Source organism: Salmo salar, chromosome 09 (assembly GCF_965601325.2).
Source record: "Salmo salar chromosome 09, fSalSal1, whole genome shotgun sequence".
Classification (NCBI taxonomy): domain Eukaryota; kingdom Metazoa; phylum Chordata; class Actinopteri; order Salmoniformes; family Salmonidae; genus Salmo; species Salmo salar.
In genome coordinates, this window is record NC_138299.1 from 131,823,691 (window position 1) to 131,845,502 (window position 21,812).

At 44.8% G+C, this 21,812-nt stretch overlaps 1 protein-coding gene across 2 annotated transcripts; it reads right to left on the reverse strand.

Annotated features, from left to right (window-relative positions):
• Positions 1-3,670: 3,670 nt before the first annotated feature.
• rsf1a (remodeling and spacing factor 1a) lies at positions 3,671-21,762 on the reverse strand. Of its 2 annotated transcripts, none has more exons than XM_014214485.3 (17): positions 21,348-21,762; positions 20,118-20,209; positions 19,934-20,026; positions 15,135-15,340; positions 13,936-14,108; positions 12,254-13,781; positions 11,832-11,955; positions 9,322-9,534; positions 9,011-9,115; positions 8,857-8,936; positions 8,684-8,732; positions 8,482-8,585; positions 7,087-7,154; positions 6,363-6,537; positions 5,984-6,207; positions 5,667-5,840; positions 3,671-5,283 (listed from the first exon to the last, which is right to left on the reverse strand). In XM_014214485.3, the coding sequence occupies exons 1-17, from the start codon at positions 21,499-21,501 to the stop codon at positions 4,775-4,777; spliced, it is 4,071 nt and encodes a 1,356-aa protein (XP_014069960.3). In that variant the 5' UTR covers positions 21,502-21,762; the 3' UTR covers positions 3,671-4,774. The 2 variants fall into 2 exon arrangements, with proteins under 2 accessions (XP_014069960.3, XP_014069959.3); XM_014214484.3 differs by having other exon boundaries at positions 8,482-8,588; positions 21,348-21,761.
• Between the last annotated feature and the right edge of the window lie 50 nt (positions 21,763-21,812).

Below are 21,812 nucleotides of genomic sequence, written 5' to 3' on the forward strand. Positions count from 1 at the left end.
TCGTCAACTCCTTTGACGGGTGCTCTACTCCGAAGTTCAAAACTTATGTTGTCCGGATTCTTTTGAGGCCCACTGCAATCTTCCTCTGCTCTTTAGAAATACATTTAATCAAAATAAGACCACTCCTGGTCACTCTGACATACTCCACTTTTTCAAGTGCATACTTCAAGATTTGACACCTCAAACAGGTTTCCCCACATATGCATCCTTACTCAACAAACACATCCCAACAAGAAGCGATGCATTATCATTTACACACGTATCCTCCACTCCAATTATAGACAATTTCCTTTTTGTTCCGGGTTTTTGATGTTACTGTTGTCCATTCAGAACATTCATCTTCACCAAATGTACTCGATGCGCTGCTTAATTCCAACTCAGCATCCACTTCAGCCATCTTCCTCTCCACAATTCCTTCCTCTGACGTGCACTGTCAACTGTGGGACCTTATATAGACAGGTGTGTGCCTTTCCAAATCATGTCCAATCAATTGAATTTACCACAGGTGGACTCCAATCAAGTTGTAGAAACATCTCAAGGGTATTTCAATGGAAACAGGACCTGAGCTCAATTGAGTCTCATAGCAAAGGGTCTGAATACTTATGCAAACATTTTTAAAAACCTGGTTTTGCTTTGTCGTTATTGGGTATTGTGTGTAGATTGAGGGAAAAAATGTATGTAATCCATTTTAGAATAAGGCTGTAACGTAACAATGTGGAAAAAGTAAATACTTTCCGAATGCACTGTATATAGGCTATCAGGAGTCCAGCAGGCCCGCTGCCATCTCCTCGGCTCAACCTAAGTCTTTGTATGTGCCCCAAAATGGCATTCTATTCCCTATAGTAGGGCTCTGGTCAAAAGTAACGCACTACATAGTGAATATAAGTGCCTTCATCTTCCTGGTTGAAGATCTCTTCAGCTTTCTTTTGTGTCCAGATCTACAGTTGAGGAGTGGTTGTCTCAGTGGTCTGGCAGGACTGTGTTGCGGTTACCATGGCCATAGGTAGTGGTACTGTCTGAGTTTACTGGGTTCTATACTTTGCTCTGGTGCATATTAACTTAAATATGCACCAGAGTTCCTCTGTGGAGATGGGTGAACCTTCCAGAAGGACAACCATCTCTGCAGCTCTCCACCAATCAGGCCTTTATAGTAGAGTTTGCCAAAAGGCACCTAAAGAACTCTCAGACCATGAGAAAGAAGATTCTCTGGTCTGATGAAACCAAGCTTGAACTCTTTGGCCTTAACACCAAGAGTCACGTCTGGAGGAAACCTGGCACCATCCCTACAGTGAAGCATGGTGGTGGCAGCAACAGGCTGTGGAGATGTTTTTCAGCAGCAGGGACTGGGAGACTAGTCAGGATGGAGTGAAAGATGAAGGGAGCAAAGTACAGACATTCTTGATGAAAACCTGCTCCAGACCGCTCAGGACCTTAGACTGGGGGCGAAGGTTCACCTTCCAACAGGACAACGACACTAAGCACATAGCCAAGACAACACAGGAGTGGCTTCGGGCAAGTCTCAATGTCCTTGAGTGGCCCAGCCAGAGCCCGGACTTGAACCCGATCTAACATCTCTGGAGAGACCTGAAAATAGCTGTGCAGCAACACTCCCCATCCAACCTGACAGAGCTTGAGAGGATCTGCAAAAAATGGGAGAAACTCCCCAAATACAGGTGTGCTAAGCTTGTAACTCTGTGTCACGGAGGCTCGCCGCACTGCTAAAGCTAACTCTCTCTCCTCTGCTCTCATCCTTCTAGACCTATCTGCTGCCTTTGATACTGTGAACCATCGGATCCTCCTCTCCACCCTCTCCGAGTTGGGCATCTCTGGCGCGGCTCACTCTTGGATTGCGTCCTACCTGACAGGTCGCTCCTACCAGGTGGCATGGCGAGAATCCATCTCCGCACCACGTGCTCTCACCACTGGTGTCCCCCAGGGCTCAGTTCTAGGCCCTCTCCTATTCTCGCTATACACCAAGTCACTTGGCTCTGTCATATCCTCACATGGTCTCTCCTATCATTGCTACGCAGACGACACACAATTAATCTTCTCCTTTCCCCCTTCTGATAACCAGGTGGCGAATTGCATCTCTGCATGTCTGGCAGACATATCAGTGTGGATGACGGATCACCACCTCAAGCTGAACCTCGGCAAGACGGAGCTGCTCTTCCTCCCGGGGAAGGACTGCCCGTTCCATGATCTCGCCATCACGGTTGACAACTCCATTGTGTCCTCCTCCCAGAGTGCTAAGAGCCTCGCGTGACCCTGGACAACACCCTGTCGTTCTCCGCTAACATCAAGGCGGTGACCCGATCCTGTAGGTTCATGCTCTACAACATTCGCAGAGTACGACCCTGCCTCACACAGGAAGCGGCGCAGGTCCTAATCCAGGCACTTGTCATCTCTCGTCTGGATTACTGCAACTCGTTGTTGGCGGGGCTCCCTGCCTGTGCCATTAAACCCCTACAACTCATCCAGAACGCCGCAGCCCATCTGGTGTTCAACCTTCCCAAGTTCTCTCACGTCACCCTGCTCCTCCGCACACTCCACTGGCTTCCAGTTGAAGCTCGCATCTACTACGAGACCATGGTGCTTGCCTACGGAGCTGTGAGGGGAACGGCACCTCCGTACCTTCAGGCTCTGATCAGTCCCTACACCCAAAGAAGGGCACTGCGTTCATCCACCTCTGGCCTGCTCGCCTCCCTACCTCTGCAGAAGCACAGTTCCCGCTCAGCCCAGTCAAAACTGTTCGCTGCTCTGGCACCCCAACGGTGGAACAAGCTCCCTCACGACGCCAGGACAGCGGAGTCAATCACCACCTTCCGGAGACACCTGAAACCCCACCTCTTTAAAGGAATTCCTGGGATAGGATTAAGTAATCCTTCTAACCCCCCCCCCACCCCCAAAAATATATAGATGTACTATTGTAAAGTGGTTGTTCCACTGGATATCATAAGGTGAATGCACCAATTTGTAAGTTGCTCTGGATAAGAGCGTCTGTTAAATTACGTAAATGTAAATGTAAAGTCATACCCAAGACAACTCGAGTGCCAAAGGTGCTTCAACAAAGTACTGTTTAATTTTTTATACATTTGCAAAATATTCTAAACCTGTTTTTGCTTTGTCATTGAGTATTATTGCATGTAGATTGATGAGGAAGAAAAACAATACATTTTAGAATAAGGCTGTAACGTAACAAAATGTGGAAAAGGTCAAGGGGTCTGAATACTTTCCAAATGCACTGTTTACACTGTAGTCTTTATCTGATACGGCATTATCAGTAAAATGTTTTAAAAACCGAAAGGTCGCTGATTAGAATCCCCAAGCCGACTAGGTGAAATATTTGTTGATGTTCCCTTGAGCAAGGCACTTAACAGGAGCAAGTGGGGTTAAGTTGCTCTGGATAAGAGCATCTGCTAAATGACTTCAAATGTAAAAATCAAGTAGAACATAATCACAAATAATTTGTAGACCGCAAGAAGCCCAAACAGATATAATATTTGACTCAAACAATGACAAAACTATTTCAAACCTTGCTTACATTTGTATACGATACATGGGAACAGATTTCCAAAATTAAAGTCACTTCGAACTGATTGGGGGGCCAAATAAAACCACCATTTGTATAGTAAAAGATTTCAAAAGCAGATGACAAGGTGCATTTGTGAGATGCTTGAATATTGGTTTTTAATAACTTATAAAACACCTATGTTACAGCATCAACTATAAACATACTGTACATACACTGTGGATGAATAACAGGGTGATTTCTTTTTTTCAGACTGAACATTTCAAAATATTTGATATTTTGGGGGGGAGAAAACATAAGAACAGTGAGCTGGAATGATAGAATCTACAAGAGGTTCAGATGGAACTCTGAGGATGAAAACAGAACAGACAGTGGACTGAGGACCAGATACAGCATTCACATCTGGGGCCATATTCATTAGGGCACACAGCAGCAAAACATTTTGCAAGTTCAGGTAGTCCCTCCCTGTTTCAGTCCTTTTTCTGACTTATATGACCCCATCTTCTCAAATAGTACTAGGTTGTAGAATGTATAGACTGGACTGGAGAGTAGTAGACTACTGTAGATAAATTATTCAGTCCTCACTGAGTGAGAGAAGGAACACTTCAACTAACACATAAAAGCCAACAGTGAATTGATTTACTGAACATAGCTAGTTAGATAGTTTGCCAGTGTTCATCTGCCAGCCCCCACTGTAGTTGTAACTGTGGTCAAATCTGCAAAGTGTCATTTGAGATGAATCAGCCTGTATGAATCTCTTTCTGGTAGTTATCTTCCTGGTTCACAGCAGAGCAACAGGAGCAGCTCTTCCATTGGTTTAAAACATCCAACTCACACTATTTTATGGGATAATTAAACGCTCCAGTCCATTCGCTCTCTCCTTCATGGTATATAGAACACTATTTTAGAGGGAGACAGAGAAGGGAACATCTAGTATTTTACAGGATCAGCAGCCGAGCAGAGAGAGTATCTATGTACAGTCCAGAACAGCTGGAAAACAGCTAAGGAGGGTGTCTGTCTGGTGCTCAGGACAGTCCTTCACCCTCTGGCTGTGTATTGTGTTGTGTGTTGGATGGCGCTAGTGCGTTTGGTCCAGTAGTTATTCATCCTGTTTAGAGGAAGGGAGGAGGAGGGAAAGGAGAAAGGGAAGGAGGGATGAGGTAATGAGAGATCCAGTTGAAAGGTTGTTGGTGAAAGGCAAGAAAGTAAAACAAAATATAACTAAAAGTAACAGTCTGTATGTCATCATGCGTCTGACTGGTCAGGAGGTTGGGGGCTGTTAGACCTGTTCTGCCCAGCTCTGGCTCTGGGTAAGGCTGCACTCTCAGACCCAGGCTGTGTTGAGCCTCTAGAGGCCTGCTGTCCATTAGGGCTGTTTGATTCCTTGTCTTTTGACGATGGCTTTCTCAGCTTCTTCTCCTCTTCTTCCTCGTCCTCATTTTCCCCCTCTTTCTCCTCCTCTTCATCAGAGTCGATGCGGTTAAGTCGTTTGCGGATAGGACGATCTTCCTCGGATGACGACTCCGATTCCCCTTCATCGTTATCATCCTCATCATCTTTAGTGGAGGGTCTTTTCTTCAGCAGAGCTAGACGTTTCCTCCGCTGTTCTATCAACACCTCCCTCCGCTTCCCTCTGCCCATCTTCTCTCCTCTCCTCTTCTTTCCCCTTGTTCTACTCTCCTCCACCTCTTCTTTCTGCCTCTTTCCCCTCATTCTCTTCTCTTCCTCCTCAGACTCTCTCGAATGGGAGGATTCTGAAATAGAGGGAGCGAGCGGCGGATTCATACAGCAGCAGGAGTTAACCCCGCATTCAGACACTAGCGGCAAAAACGTTCCTTTGCCCGGTGCAATGGAATCGATGGCTCTATTTTCTCTGCGTCTGGTGACGTGTTTCCCGCTTCATCCAGCCAACCAGAAAATGTTGGTTTAGGGACAGTGGTCGGTTTAGATTGGTTTAAATTTAGGAGGGGGAGGGGTGGAAAGTTATCGGCACGCTTTCACTTGTAGAAGCGTTTTTTTCCGCTAGTGTCTGAATGCGGGTTGGTTATGAGTTGTTTACATTGACTAAATGACAGTCTGTCAAGTTCCACATGGACTTCCCTAATTGGGGGCAGGGATGGTAACCATAGTAACTGACCATCGCTGTTTGAGCTGGAGAGACGACGGCGGCGGGGTTTGGCCTTGTCCTTATTGGTGGTTGCCTGGGAACACTCGGATTCTGACGTCTCGCGGTAGTTCACCTCCCGCTTCCGGCCCCTCCTTAAACCACACCTCTTCCTGTCCCCATCGCTGTCACTCAAATCACTGGTCTCTACAAAGAGAGCGAGAGAGAGAAGCAGAGAGAGAGGGGGAGAGTTGTTTTACTTTCAACTGAACATGTTCTTTAACATCCAGCACCAAACCTCTGGATTTCTGTGTCATCTTTTCCCAACTCATATTCCAAGCCTTACTCACCCATCTCCTCTTCTTCCTCCTCTTCACTCTCCTCCTCCCCCCATCCTCTCCTCCGTCTGCATGGGCGTTTCTTGCACTTTGCTGCGGTCCTGGAGGTTCTCTGTTTAGGTGCCCGTCTCTGTGCACGTGTGGACTGGTTTACGAAGCCCGGGTCGCTGGCAAAGCTGTCCACATCACTGGCTGCTTCCTCATCACCTGACGCTACAAACTCCTCCTCCTCCGTACTACACACACACACACGTTAAAAGTTTGCATTTATAGTGCTCAAACTAAATATTACTTTACAATATGGGGTGTAGCTCCAATGAGTAGCACCCACCCATACACATATCCACAGAATTACTAGGACTGACTTAAGGCCAGTCAGGCACAAACACACCTGGCGCTGAGCTGAAACTCCTCCTCGCTCTCTGCAGCCGTGCTGTCGCTCTCCAGGTCGTTGAGTCTCCGCCTCTTCCTGCTCCTGGTGGGAGGGGCCTGAGCTGTGGTTGGTCCTCGTTTCTCCTTCCCCTCCTCCGATAGGATGGTGGCCATGTCCTTACCCCGCCCCACCTCTACACACAGGACCACAGGGTTACACACTCACAACAACAGGAACACAGGCAGGCCACTATTCTGTCATCTAAACCCTCTTGTTTGCATCTTGTTCCTCATATTGAATGCATCCAAAATGACACCATATTCACTTTAAATAGTGCACTACTCTTGACCAGGACCCTTAGGGCTCTGGTCAAAAGTAGTGCGCTATATAGGATAGGGTTCCCAAACTGGCATCCTGCGGGCCAAATTTGATTTGCCCCCCCCCCCCAAAAAAATCTGTTCCCAATTATTCTCACGCATAATAGAGAGACAAGTGATCGTATACAAATGTAAGAAAGGTTTGAAATGATTACGTTTTAGTCAAATATTATATCCGTTTGGGCTTCTTGCGCTTAATTTGTAATCAACAAATTATTAGTAATTATGTTCCGGCCCCCCGACCATCCGCTTAAGAAAAAAAATCAGCCCACAGCTGAATCTAGTTGATGATCCCTGATATAGAGAATACGGTGCCATTTGAGACAGCCATTCAGTTCTCAGTCTACACACACTCTATTTCTCACCTCCTCCATCCTCATCCCTGACGTCTTCCTCTATCGCTTCATCAATGGCGTCATCAAAGTCATCAAACCTGGAACACACGCAGACACCACACACACACACACACACCAGGGTTTACGTTTTCCTAGTCAGTCCTAGGAAAACGTGGAGCCGGACACACAGTGGAGAACGACTGCCCCCTCTCATTGAAGAGAGAGGGGGCAGTTGATTTACAAACAGACAGTTAATACTGTTAATATTATCCAGCCTACACAGTACATTGTGTACTTATAGTAAGCCCTCAGCAGTTGAAGTCATCCCCCTCCCCAGCCCTGAGTTGCCTCAGAGCCATAGCCTGTACCTGATACGCATAAATAAATGTTTTAATATAAAGACCCATTCTGTACAGACCCAAGGACAACTAGACCCATTCCGTAAAGACCTGGTTGGATCCAGACCCGGTCTGAGTGAGGAGAGCAGCAGAAAATAAATGTTTTAAGCTACATTATTAACCGCACCTGGTGTGAGCAGTTTCATATGTGACAGAGATGAACATCTCTGTTAGAAACTTCGAATGAAGGGGAATCTGAAGAGGCAACTAGGATGGGACACTAAAATGACTAGGATTGTGGCATTCAATGGCATATGAGGAAGTCTTTATAAAATAATTGCCTCCACGTTTCTATAGTGTGATTTTGCCTAGGCTACTTTGAAGCAAGGTAAGACATGCCTCATAATATACAGTAAAACATTCAGGTTTCAAACAATGAAGTATATGTTTTCAAAATGCATACTGCCTCCAGCTCACATTGCAAAGTAGTGGGTGACATGCTCTTAGCCTGCCTACCATGCCCATGCACTTGAATGGCGAATGGGAGGCAGCGCTTCAATTACCAGTTGAGAAAAAAAAACAAATAGTAGCTCTTTATAAATCGTGGCCAACAAAACTGTTTTTAACACACAACTGCATTTAGAATTGTTGCGCACTGACATGTTTCACTCTAGCAGCAACAAGTTTGACAAGTGACATGCCGCTCATAATAGGCTCTGTATGCTGTGTGATAAATAAACACATGACGACTAACGAAAATACACACGACCCAATTTAATTTCACTAAATTTAGCAAATAAACCTATAGACCGATAAGCATGACGGTCAAATGCATTTACAGCAACTGATATTTCCATCAATGAATTAAACTAAATTTCAATGGGATTGTTTTTTCTCCCGTTCAATTGGCAGGTAACAATTTTATTTAGCGGCTTTATTTTATTTATTTTTCCTCTGCCAAAAGCCGGCAATTCCAGAAACCCTGGCACACAAGCACACTATGAGACGGGAGTGTCACCATGACAACATGTGACTCATCCATTTTATTTGAGCTGTGCTGTCACTTCTCTTTCTCACACACACACACCTGTAGCTGATACACTTCCGGGTTCTGGTAGACCTCCTTCCCAGGTTTTTGGTATTTTTTGCATCTTTCTTTTTCACCAGTTTCTCCTCTTCTTCCTCCCCTTCCTGCTAGAAACACATAACACACAATTTCAGATTATGATAATTTATTTGGCCTTCTAGACTAATTTTGCCTGATAGTACACACACACAATTAGGCTTACAGGAATGATGTTCTCCACACTGATTCCCACATACACCAGACGCTCCCTCCTACAGAGACAAAACACACAGGAATTCCACAACCATTTCAGTGTGTTAGGTGTGTGTGTGTGTGTGACAGTGTGTGAGTGAGACTGCGTGTAACGTGTGAGACTGTGTGTGGTCTGTGTGTTACCTCCTCTCAGCTCGGTCTCTTTTCTTCAGAGCGCAATCCAGATTTTGCAGCTGCTCCTCTAGTCTGTCACACAGCAGTTTCTACATAGACCAGGGACAGTGTTAAAACACGCACGCACAGACAAACACACACACACACACACTCTCTCACTTACGTGTTGGCAGGGCGGGCAGAACCATTCTCCCTCAGGTATGACCATGAGAGGGGGTCTGAGACAGGCGGTGTGGTAACCACTATCACATGAATCACACAGCAGGATCTGCAGCAGAGAAACACACAAGTTGGTTTCAAACAGAGTGTACGTACATTCAGGTGCTGGGTGTAAATAAACTCATGAAATCAAGAATAGATAGTGATCTGCAGAAGGGAAACAGTTGGCTTCACAGTAAAGCACACACAATATACCATAAGTCATTCAGATGCAGAGACAAAGAAAAAACAATCTCCTCCACACACACATCTCACCAGTTCAGGGTGGTTGGGGAGTCCACAGTGGCTGCAGGGATCTTCATTAGGCATCTCCTCTGATTGGTTAGAGTCATCTGAGTCACAAATACTTCCCTCCCTCCCTCTCTCCTCCTTCCTCCCTCTCTCCTCCCCCTCCTCTCCTCCCTCGTTTGGTTTGCATCTCTTCGATCGAGTGTTTGACCAGCGGGCGCCTCGTTGTCTTCGTCTGCTCTGTAGACACAGGCACAAACAAACGCACAAACGGCTACAATCAATCACATTGATAAACAACATTTTCTTGACTATGATCATTTTGATATTCATACAAAGCCTTACACATCACTTACATCTTATCTGTCGGAAAGATATCAACTTGTCTCTGTGGATGGTTTGTCCTCTGACAAATCAACTGTAAATTTCGGTGTTCCTCAAGGTTCCGTTTTAGGACCACTATTGTTTTCACTATATATTTTACCTCTTGGTGATATCATTCGGAAACATAATGTTAACTTTCACTGCTATAAGGATGACACACAGCTGTACATTTCGATGAAACATGGTGAAGCCCCAAAATTGCCCTCGCAGGAAGCCTGTGTTTCAGATATAAGGAAGTGGATGGCTGAAAATGTTCTACTTTTAAACTCGAACAAAACAGAGATGCTTGTTCTTGGTCCCAAGAAACAAAGAGATCTTCTGTTGAATCTGACAATTAATCTTGATGGTTGTACAGTCGTCTCAAATAAAACTGTAAAGGACCTCGGCGTTACTCTGGACCCTGATCTCTCTTTTGACGAACATATCAAGACTGTTTCAAGGACAGCTTTTTTCCATCTACGTAACATTGCAAAAATCAGAAACTTTCTGTCCAAAAATGATGCAGAAAAATGTATCCATGCTTTTGTCACTTCTAGGTTAGACTACCTCAATGCTCTACTTTCCGGCTACCTGGATAAAGCACTAAATAACCTTCAGTTAGTGCTAAACACGGCTGCTAGAATCTTGATTTGAACAAAAAAAAATGATCATATTACTCCAGTGCTAGCCTCCCTACACTGGCTTCCTGTTAAGGCAAGGGCTGATTTCAAGGTTTTACTGCTAACCTACAAAGCATTACATGGGCTTGCTCCTACCTATCTTTCCGATTTGGTCCTGCCGTACATACCTACACGTACGCTACGGTCACAAGACGCAGGCCTCCTAACTGTCCCTAGAATTTCAAAGCAAAGCGCTGGAGGCAGGGCTTTCTCTTATAGAGCTCCATTTTTATGGAATGGTCTGCCTACCCATTTGAGAGACGCAGACTCGGTCTCAACCTTTAAGTCTTTATTGAAGACTCATCTCTTCAGTAGGTCCTATGATTGAGTGTAGTCTGGCCCAGGAGTGTGAAGGTGAACAGAAAGGCACTGGAGCAACGAACCGCCCTTGCTGTCTCTGCCTGGCCGGTTCCCCTCTCCACTGGGATTCTCTGCCTCTAACCCTATTACAGGGGCTGAGTCACTGGCTTACTGGTGCTCTTCCATGCCGTCCCTAGGAGGGGTGCGTCACTTGAGTGGATTTTAGTCACTGATGAGATCTTCCTGTCTGGGTTGGCGCCCCCCCTTGGGTTGTGCCGTGGCAGAGATCTTTGTGGGCTATACTCAACCTTGTCTCAGGATGGTAAATTGGTGGTTGAAGATATCCCTCTAGTGGTGTGGGGACTGTGCTTTGGCAAAGTGGGTGGGGTTACATCCTGTCTGTTTGGCCCTGTCCGGGGGTATCGTCTCCCGACCCCTCCTGTCTCAGCCTCCAGTATTTATGCTGCAGTAGTTTATGTGTTGGGGGGCTAGGGTCAGTCTGTAATATCTAGAGTATTTCTTCTGTCTTATCCGGTGTCCTGTGTGAATTTAAGTATGCTCTCTCTAATTATCTCTCTCTTTCCTTCTCTCGGAGGACCTGAGCCCTAGGACCATGCCTCAGGACTACCTGGCCTGATGACTCCTTGCTGTCCCCAGTCCACCTGGCCGTGCTGCTGCTCCAGTTTCAACTGTTCTGCCTGTGGCTATGGAACCCTGACCTGTTCACCGGACGTGCTACCTGTCCCAGACCTGCTGTTTTAAACTCTCTAGAGACAGCAGGAGCGGTAGAGATACTCTGAATGATCGGCTATGAAAAGCCAACTGACATTTCCTCCTGAGGTGCTGACCTGTTGCACCCTTGACAACCACTGTGATTATTATTTGACCCTGCTGGTCATCTATGAACATTTGAACATCTTGGCCATGTTCTGTTATAATCTCCACCCGGCACAGCCAGAAGAGGACTGGCCACCCCTCATAGCCTGGTTCCTCTCTAGGTTTCTTCCTAGGTTCTGGCCTTTCTAGGGAGTTTTTCCTACCCACCGTGCTTCTACACCTGCATTGCTTGCTGTTTGGGGTTTTAGGCTGGGTTTCTGTACAGCACTTTGAGATAGCTGATGTAAGAAGTGCTTTATAAATAAATTTGATTTGACTTATAAATTTGTAAATTTACTTTTAAAACAGAGTAGTTACCTTTACAGTCCTGCTTTGTCCCTCAGGGTTTGCTTTCTTCTTTTGCCATTGAGCAGTCTTCTCCTCTTCTTCCATCCTCACTCCTGGGGGTGCGTCTTGGCTCTTCACCTTGTTTGGGCTGGGTCTGTAGGTAGGGTTGATCAGTAAAATATCTAACAATAGAGACCACTCCAAACACCACCAGCAGAGCTGGGGCACAGTTGGAGAAGATGGCCAAAGACGTGGAGAGCCTTTGTTGCTGCCCTATAAGCTAGCAGGCACGACGGCGAAGAGTGAGTGCGTGATATTACAGCAGAATATTCTATCTGTTGTTCAGCTCTACATGATAAATTGTCACCTCAGTTGTTGTGATGAAAGAAGTTATGTTATGGTAATAATCATTGAGACATTGTGATGGGAAGAGATTCTATCATGGACCTTACCTGCAGATCCGTGCCGATCTCCGCAGAGACCTCCCATCTCCCTGCTCCTCCCCCTTCTCCTCCTCTTCTCTCACGTTCTCTATCCTCTGGTTGGGAGGGATCTTTATCTTCAGCCTGATCCCTTCTTTCTGCAGCTCAGAGGAGGCCTCAAGGGGACCCGGCCGGTCTGCTGCTCCATGCCCAGCTCCCCTCACCCCAGCATGGGCTGGTGTGTCTGTGCTGAGGGCCTCTCCCTGGTCCCTCTGTCCTTCTACAGTCTGGCTGCTCTCTGGCTCCTGCTCCTTCTCTTCTGAGGTACTGTTCTTCTCCTCTTCCTCTGTTCCATGGCATCCCTCGCTTTTCTCCATATGGAGGGTGGTATTTTTGTCTTTCTCTTCTTTTTCTTTTGGGTTGTCATCCCTCTCTCCAGACAGGTCTCCATCTAACCTCTCCCTCGCTTTCTCTCTTCCATCCTCTCCTAACCTCTCCCTCAATCTCTGTCCTTTCTCCTTCCTTTCCCTCTCCTCTCCTCCTGCCTGTCTCTCCTGTCCTCTAGGCTGCAGGGGTGTTGGGGCTCCAGTCTCTCCCCAGCCAGGACTCTTCCTCACCAGGACTGACTGCCTGCTCCTCTCCTTGTCTGGAGCTCTGGCCCTATCCGCCCCCTCCTCTGCCCCTGGTCTGGTTCTGTCCGTACAGAATGATCCGCCATCTTGTTGCTGCGAGGCCGACCTGCAGATGACCCCCACATGACCTATACCCCCTGTGAGCCCTCCAACCCCGTTTAGGGGAGCCCCCCCATTGGTCAGCTCCTCTGGCAGTGGGACAGCTAGGCCCCCTGGTGGCGCTGACTGCCTCCCCAGCTGCTCCTCCTTGGTATGTGTTACTGAAGGGTTACGGACGATGATGCTACTGCTAGTACTGCTGCTATGGCTGTTGTTGTTGTGTTGGTTGCTGTGCATGTCATTGTTGTGATGTGTGTTGCTATGGTGACGGTTAGCGCCAAAGAGCTCTCTCTTCTTCAGTGGTATCTTAGCCTGCTGGTCGGTCCTCAGGGCCCGCTCCGCTTCCTCCTTCACAGGAGGAACTTCCTGTTTTGTCGTTGCCGAGACGGGCGCCATGACGACGGAGACAGCATTGCTAGGGGAGTTGTTAAGCGTTTGGGTCTCCTCTTTGACGAGCGCAGTGATGGTGCTCACTCTGTTGTCAATCACTTCTGACTTCTCCTCCTTCCTCACACTCTGTGTCTCTCCCTCTTCTTTCTCATCACATTTTTTCATTTCCTTTTCTTCCTTCATCTCAACTGCAATGTTTTCCTCTTTCACTGAGAATAACGGTTCAGGCTTGGTTGGGTTTTCCTTCTCTGCTAACGATGCCATGTTGTCATCCGTACTAGTGGATTCTGGGTAGGTAGATGATCTACTCTTTTCTCGCTTATCCTCCTCTTCCTCCTTCTTCTCCCTCTCTTTACTCTTGTTCTTGTCTTCCTCAGCCTTCCTCTTCTGTCTTGCCTTCTCCTCTTCCTCCTCCTTTACCTCTCCTCTAGCTTCGCCTTGAAAAATCATCCCAGATGTTGACATGTTATATTGCAGCTCTGGTTCCAACATTCATTTATAATAGCACAATTATAATATGTCAGTTTTAACAACACAATCATAATACTAGTAACTACACCATCATATTACTAGTAACAACAGAACCCTTACCCTCCTCTGTGTGTCTTCTCCCCCTCCCCACAGGTTTGGCAAAGTTGGATCCTCCCTCCTTCTCTCTGTCCATCTCTTTCTCTCTCTCCGTCTCTCCCTCCTCTTTCTCCTTGTGTTCTGGGTCCAGCTGAGTCTTCAGGAGGTCCAGAGCATCGGCCAAGTCGTTCCGGGTTCTGAGGACAAACAGAACATTCTGAACATACAGTGCAGTAGAAAAGTATTTGCCCCCTTTCTGATTTTCTCTATTTTTGCATATTCTTTGATAATGAGCGTTATCAGATCTTTAATCAAAACCTAATATTAGATAAAGGGAACCTGAGTTTACAAATAACCACCAAAAAAATGTATACTTATTTTATTTATGTAAGTGACAAAGTTATGCAACACCCAATTGCACTGTCTGAAAAAGTAATTGCCCCCTTACACTCAATAACTGGTTGTTCCACCTTCAGCTGCAATGACTGCAACCAAATGCTTCCTGTAGTTGTTGATCAGTCTCTCACATCGTTGTGGAGGAATTTTGGTCCACTCTTGCTTTAACTCTGCAACATTTGTGGATTTTCAAGCATGAACTGCTCGTTTCAAGTCCTTCCACAACATCTGAATTGGGATTAGGTCTGGACTTTGACTAGGCCATACCAAAACTTAAAATGGGTTGCTTTTTAACCATTTTCATGTAGACTGATTGTGTGTTTTGGACCATTGTCTTGCTGCATGACACTGCTGCTCTTTAGCTCACAGACGTTTTGGAATGGCCTAGTCAAAGTCCAGACCTAATCCCAACTGAGATGTTGTGGAAGGACTTGAAATGAGCAGTTCATGCTTGAAAATCCACAAATGTTGCAGAGTTAAAGCATGGAAGAATGGTCCAAAATTCCTCTACAGCAACGTGAGAGACTGATCAACAACTACAGGAAGCGTTTGGTTGGAGTCATTGCAGTTAAAGGTGCCACAACCAGTGGCAATTACTTTTTTAATGAAATATGTAATTGTTGTGTTATTTGTTCACTCAGGTTCCCTTTATCTAATATAAGGTTTACGTTGAAGATATGATAACATTCAGTATCAAAAATATGCAAAAGTAGAGAAAATTAGTAAGGGAGCAAATACTTTTTCACAGCACTGTACATATACCCTTTCTCTCTTCTCAGATGCTCCAACTAGGGTTGCAAAAAATATATGCATCCATCCATCATTACCTGACGATACATCTCCAGGTGGATCCGTCCCAGTCGTCCTGTTCCTCTGTGTACAGGCGAATGTTGTGTTGGGTGTCAGTCTGCAGCCAGTACATGAGGCCCTGTCTGTCTCTGCCCAAGGGCTGCAGCCTCATTGCCTCCGCCTCCTCCTCGTTCACCAACGTCTTGAACTTTAGGTTGTCATCAAACTGGATCTCACACAGGTACTGGCGTCAGAGAAACGAGAGGGTTAGGGTCAGAAAGAGAGAAGAAAACAGTACAGTGCCTTCAGAAAGAATCACACCCCTTTAAATGTACTTTTTCCACATTTCATTGTCATTATTTGTCAAAAATCCACACAAAATACTCTAATTTCAAAGTGAAAGAAATAAGAGAAAATGATTAATGGAAAACAAATATATGTTAAGAATCACCTTCAGCAGCAATTACAGTTGTGGGTCTTTCTGGGTTAGTCTCGAAGAGCTTTGTAAACCTGGAATGTATAATATTTGCCCATTTTTTCTTTTTTAAATTCTTCAAGCTCTGTCAAGTTGGTTGTTGATCATTGCTAGACAGCCATTTTCAAGTCTTGCCATAGATTTTAAGCCGGATTTAAGTAAAAACTGTAACTAGGCCACTCAGGAATATTCAATGTCATCTTGGTAAGTAACTCCAGTGTATAATTGGCCTTGCGTTTTAGGTTAATGTCCTGCTGAAAGGTGGATTTCTCTCCCAGTGTCTGTTCGAAAGCAGACAACCAGATTTCCCTCTAGGATTTTGCCTGTGCTTAGCCCTATTCTGTTTATTTTTATTTTTAAAAAAACTCCCTCGTCCTTGCCGATGACAAGAATACCCATAACATGATGCAGCCACCACCATGCTTGAAAATATGAAGATGTGTACACAGTGATGTGTTAGATTTGCGCCAAACATAATGCTTTGTATTCTGGACAAAAATATAATTTCTTTGCCTCATTTTTTTCAGAATTATTTTAGTGCCTTATTGCAAACAGGATGCATGTTTTGTAATATTTTTTATTCTGTACAGGCTTCCTTCTTTTCAATCTGTCATTTAGGTTAGTATTGTGGAGTAACTAAACTCAGCAAAAAAAAGAAACGTCCTCTCACTGTCATCTGCGTTTATTTTCAGCAAACTTACCATGTGTAAATATTTGTATGAACCTAACAAGATTCAACAACTGAGACATAAACTGAACAAGTTCCACAGACATGTGACTAACAGAAATGGAATAATGTGTCCCTGAACAAAGGGGGGGGGGGTCAAAATCAAAAGTAACAGTCAGTATCTGGTGTGGCCACCAGCTGCATTAAGTACTAGAGGTCGACCGATTAATCGGAATGGCCGATTAATTAGGGCCGATTTCAAGTTTTCATAACAATCGGTAATCAGCATTTTTGGACACCGATTTTGGCTGATTACATTGCACTCCACGAGGAGACTGCGTGGCAGGCTGACTACCTGTTATGCGAGTGCAGCAAGGAGCTAAGGTAAGGTGCTAGCTAGCATTAAACTTATAAAAAACAATCAATCTTAACATAATCACTAGTTAACTACAAATGGTTGATGATATACTAGTTTATCTAGCTTGTCCTGTGTTGCATATAATCGATGCGGTGCCTGTTAATTTATCATTGAATCACAGCCTACTTCGCCAAACGGGTGATTTAACAAGCGCATTCGCGAAAAAAGCACTGTCGTTGCACCAATGTGTACCTAACCATAAACATCAATGCCTTTCTTAAAATCAATACACATGTATATATTTTTTAATCCGACATATTTAGTTAATATTGCCTGCTAACATGAATATCTTTTAACTAGGGGAATTGTGTCACTTCTCTTGTATTCTGTGCAAGCAGAGTCAGGGTATATGCAGCAGTTTGGGTCGCCTGACTCGTTGCCAACTGTGTGAGGACCATTTCTTCCTAACAAAGACCGTAATTAATTTGCCAGAATTGTACATAATTATGACATAATATTGATGGTTGTGCAATATAACAGCAATAGTTAGACTTAGGGATGCCACCCGTTAGATAAAATACGGAACGGTTCCATATTTCACTGAAAGAATAAATGTTTTGTTTTCAAAATGATAGGTCATTAATATGGTAAAATCTGGAAACTAAGGTTCGTATTTCTGTGTGTTATTATACTATAATTAAGTCTAGGATTTGATAGAGCAGTCTGACTGAGCGGTGGTTGGCAGCAGCAGGCTCGTAAGCATTCATTCAAACAGCACTTTCCTGCATTTGCCAGCAGCTCTTCGCTCTGCTTCAAGCATTGCGCTGTTTATGACTTCAAGCCTATCAACTCCCGAGATTAGGCTGGCAATACTAAAGTACCTATTAGAACATCCAATAGTCAAAGGTATATGAAATACAAATGGTATAGAGAGAAATAGTCCTATAATAACTACAACCTAAAACTTCTTACCTGGGAATATTGAAGACTCATGTTAAAAGGAACCACCAGCTTTCATATGGTCTGAGCAAGGAACTTAAACGTTAGCTTTATTACATGGCACATATTGCACTTTTACTTTCTTCTCCAACACTTTGTTTTTGCATTATTTAAACCAAATTGAACATGTTTCATTATTTATTTGAGACTAAATTGATTTTATTGATGTATTATATTAAGTTAAAATAAGTATTCAGTATTGTTGTAATTGTCATTATTACAAATATATATATATAAATATAAAAAAATCTGCCGATTAATCGGTATCCGCTTTTTTTGGTTCTCCAATAAATCGGTATCGGCGTTGAAAAATCATAATTCGGTCGACCTCTATTAAGTACTGCAGTGCATCTCCTCCTCATGGACTGCACCAGATTTGCCAGTTCTTGCTGTGAGATGTTAGCCCACTCTTCCACCAAGGCACCAAACATTTCTGGGGGGAATGGCCCTAGCCCTCACCCTCCGATCCAACAGGTCCCAGACGTGCTCAATGGGATTGAGATCCGGGATCTTCGCTGGCCATGGCAGAACAGTGACATTCCTGTCTTGCAGGAAATCACGCACAGAACGAGCAGTATGGCTGGTGGCATTGTCATGCTGGAGGGTCATGTCAGGATGAGCCTGCAGGAAGGGTACCACATGAGGGAGGAGGAAGTCTTCCCTGTAACGCACAGCGTTGAGATTGCCTGTAATAACAACAAGCTTAGTCTGATGATGCTGTGACACACCGCCCTAGATCATGACGGACCCTCCACCTCCAAATCGATCCCGCTCCAGAGTACAGGCCTCGGTGTATCGCTCATTCCTTTGACGATAAACGCGAATCCGACCATCACCCCTGGTGAGACAAAACCGCGACTTGTCCGCGAAGAGCATTTTTTGCCTGTCCTGTCTGGTCCAGCGACGGTGGGTTTGTGTCCATAGGTGACGTTGTTGCCGGTGATGTCTGGTGAGGACCTGCCTTACAACAGGCCTACATGCCCTCAGTCCAGCCTCTCTCAGCCTATTGAGGACAGTTGTTGTTGCCATCCTGTGCCTGTCCCGCAGGTGTGATTTTCGGATGTACCGATTATGTGCAGGTGTTGTTACACGTGGTCTGCCACTGCGAGGACCATCAGCTGTCCATCCTTTATCCCTGTAGTGCTGTCTTAGGTGTCTCACAGTACGGACATTGCAATTTATTGCCCTGGCCACATATGCATGCCTCATGCCTCCTTGCAGCATGCCTAAGACACGTTCAGGCAGATGAGCAGGGACCCCGGGCATCTTTCTTTTGGTGTTTTTCAGAGTCCGTAGAAAGGCCTCTTTAGTGTCCTAAATTTTCATAATTGTGACCTTAATTGCCTATTGTCTGTAAGCTGTTAGTGTCTTAACGCCGTTCCACAGGTGCATGTTCATTAATTGCTTATGGTTCATTGAACAAGCATGGGAAACAGTGTTTAAACCCTTTACAATGAAGATCTGTGAAGTTATTTGGATTTTTACGAATTATCTTTGAAAGACAGGGTCCTGAAAAAGGGCAGTGTCTTTTTTTGCTGAGTTTACAATGTTGTTGATCCATCCTCAGTTCTCTCCTATCACAGCCATTTAACTCTGTAACTGGTTTAAAATCACCATTGGCCTCATGGTGAAATCCCTGAGCAGTATCCATACTCTCCGTCAACTGAGTTAGGAAGGATGCATGTAGCTTTGTAGTGACTGGGTGTATTTATACACCATCCAAAGTGTAATTAATCGCTTCACCATGCACAAAGGGATATTTAATGTCTGTTTTTTGTTTTTTTAACCCATCTACCAATAGGTGCGCTTCTTCGCGGTTTCGTTGTTGTATCTGTGCTTGAAATTCACTGCTCGGCTGAGGGATCTTACGGGTAATTGTATGTGCGGGGTACAGAGATGAGTCATTCAAAAATCATGTTAAACCCTATTATTGCACACAGAGTTAGTCCATGCAACTTATTATCTGACTTGTTAAGCACATTTGTACTACTGAAGTTATTTAGGCTTGCCATACAAAGGGGTTGAATACTTATTGACTCAAGATATTTCAGCTTTTAATTTTGTATTAAATATGTAAATATTTCTAAAAACATTATTCCACTTTGACATTATGGGGTATTGTGCGTAGATCAGTGACACAACGTCTACATTTAATACATTTTAAATTCAGGCTGTAACACAACAAAATGTGGAAAAAGTCAAGGGGTGTGAATACTTTCTGAAGGCACTGTATATTATCAATATACTGTTCATACATAGAATAGATGTCACAGCAGATGTAAAGAGGTAGACTAGTGTGATAGTCTGCACAAGGTGTGTGTGTGTGTGTGTGTCTTACTTTGAGGATGCTGGTTTTGCACTCCATGCTCAAATCCTGGTAGCCCTTGTGTTCCAGCTCCCAAGCCCAGCTACTGTTGATGTCCTGGCATACCTGTGTGATAAATATACAGTCATTACAGGTGTACACACACACACACACACACACACACACACACACACACACACACACACACACAGCTCACCTTAGCCAGGTACCTCTCCCACTTGTCTGCTGACACAGACTTGCCAAGCTTCCTCAGGAGCTTGACATGCAGCTCCACCAGTGGTTTGGGAACTGAGAGAGATACACACAGAGAGATAATACATTAGTTAATGCATTATTTTGTTATAACACCAGCTTGTATAACACTAAACACCTATTACAACACCCAATGAGCTGTGGGAATACAAAAAAAATCAACATTCTCCTTCATTTATTCTGACCGTCTGTGTAATTGACATTGATTCACACTTTCTTAGAATTATTCTCAAAGATCTATCTAACAGTGGCACGGGTGGAGGTAAGATCAACAACAACTGTGATTCATTGTCATTTTTTTGCATTTATATAAAAAACACGACGTTGTGTTTGGTGAACAAGGGAGGAAATGTGTAAAAACCTTACAACGTTATCACGGCAGTCTACATACAGTTAACTAACTAGCTAGCTAGTAACAACATATTTCCTACAGATACTGTAACGTTAGTAGCTAGCTAGGTACGCCACACACTGCTAGCCAGATAGCTAGCTGGCTAAATCGTGACAAGAAAGCCTCAGTGGCTACCATTGTCTCTAAAGAGGATTTAAATAGCTAGAAACTGTGGTAAATGTACAGTCTGAGGAATTTGAAATCAGCGGTATTTTATTTGAATGAATTGATAGCCACCAGCAAAACTAACGTTAGCTTGGTTTAGCATGAAGTTGGCTAGCTCGGCTACATCACGCATTGCGCCTGCGCGACATTGACAGTCTGCCACCCTGTACTTGCCAAGTAACGTTCGTGTTATTATCGGACTATTTTGACAACTGTTTACGACACGATTTGCCACAATACGAGATCGATTCTATTCAAACAGTATTTACTCATACACACTGGGGCTGAGTTTGATACTTTTCTTGCACTAGTATGGGCATGCAAGCATGGAAAAGTACACCTGATCGTTAGCTAGCTAACAAAATGAAGCTAGCTAACTAGCTGGTTTGGTAATTCAAGCAGGAATGGCTAGTTAGCTACTTATCAAATAGCTAAGTAACGGTACATCTAGCTAGCTACATCAATCAGTAACGTTAGCCAGTTATACCCAGGCACATGTCACAGTGTGTGTGTGTGGAACCCCCCCAGCCAGCTAGCTGTACTGGCTCCCCCTGACCACCCAGCTAGCTAGCAAGTCAGTGATGAGGATGCTGAGACCCTCTTCCTCTCCCTTCCCACCTGTCGATGTGTCCCGGAGATACCGCTCCATCTGCGGAAACGTGAGTTCGGGGAGGTCCAGGGCTTGTCCGTAGCGCTCCAGGAACGAGCAGACCACTGCGAAACTGGGGCAGAGACCGGGGTTTGAGCCCTGCGCTGCCGCTAAAGCAGCCATTTTTCCAGCCGGGGAGTAGGATGAGAATGAACGGAGTTGGGAGGACAGAAAAGAGCCCAGAATTCAGCGCGCCAACATCGCATCGTGGGTGGCTCTGTGACCAGGTAGTCCCCCCCACCCAGGGACGCAAGTTTCAAACATCAAGAATGTTCTTGTTGTTGTTTATTATCTAGGCCCATATGATTACGAAACATTTCATGACCTAGTAGGAAAATGAGTCATGTAGCTAGCAGGCATATTTTAGGTGCTCAACAGTCTATATGTGAAAACGTTGCGACCATCTTGCATAATATAGCTAGTCTTTTTATTTC

Coding starts and splice junctions, on each gene's coding strand:
- rsf1a (XM_014214484.3), bottom strand. CDS start 21,501: ATGGCTGCTTTAGCGGCAGCGCAGGGCTCAAACCCCGGTCTCTGCCCC. Junction 20,027..20,117: donor GGGAGAGGTACCTGGCTAAG/GTGAGCTGTGTG, acceptor TTTATCACACAG/GTATGCCAGGACATCAACAG. Junction 9,535..11,831: donor GACAAAGCAGGACTGTAAAG/GTAACTACTCTG, acceptor CTGTGTCTACAG/AGCAGACGAAGACAACGAGG.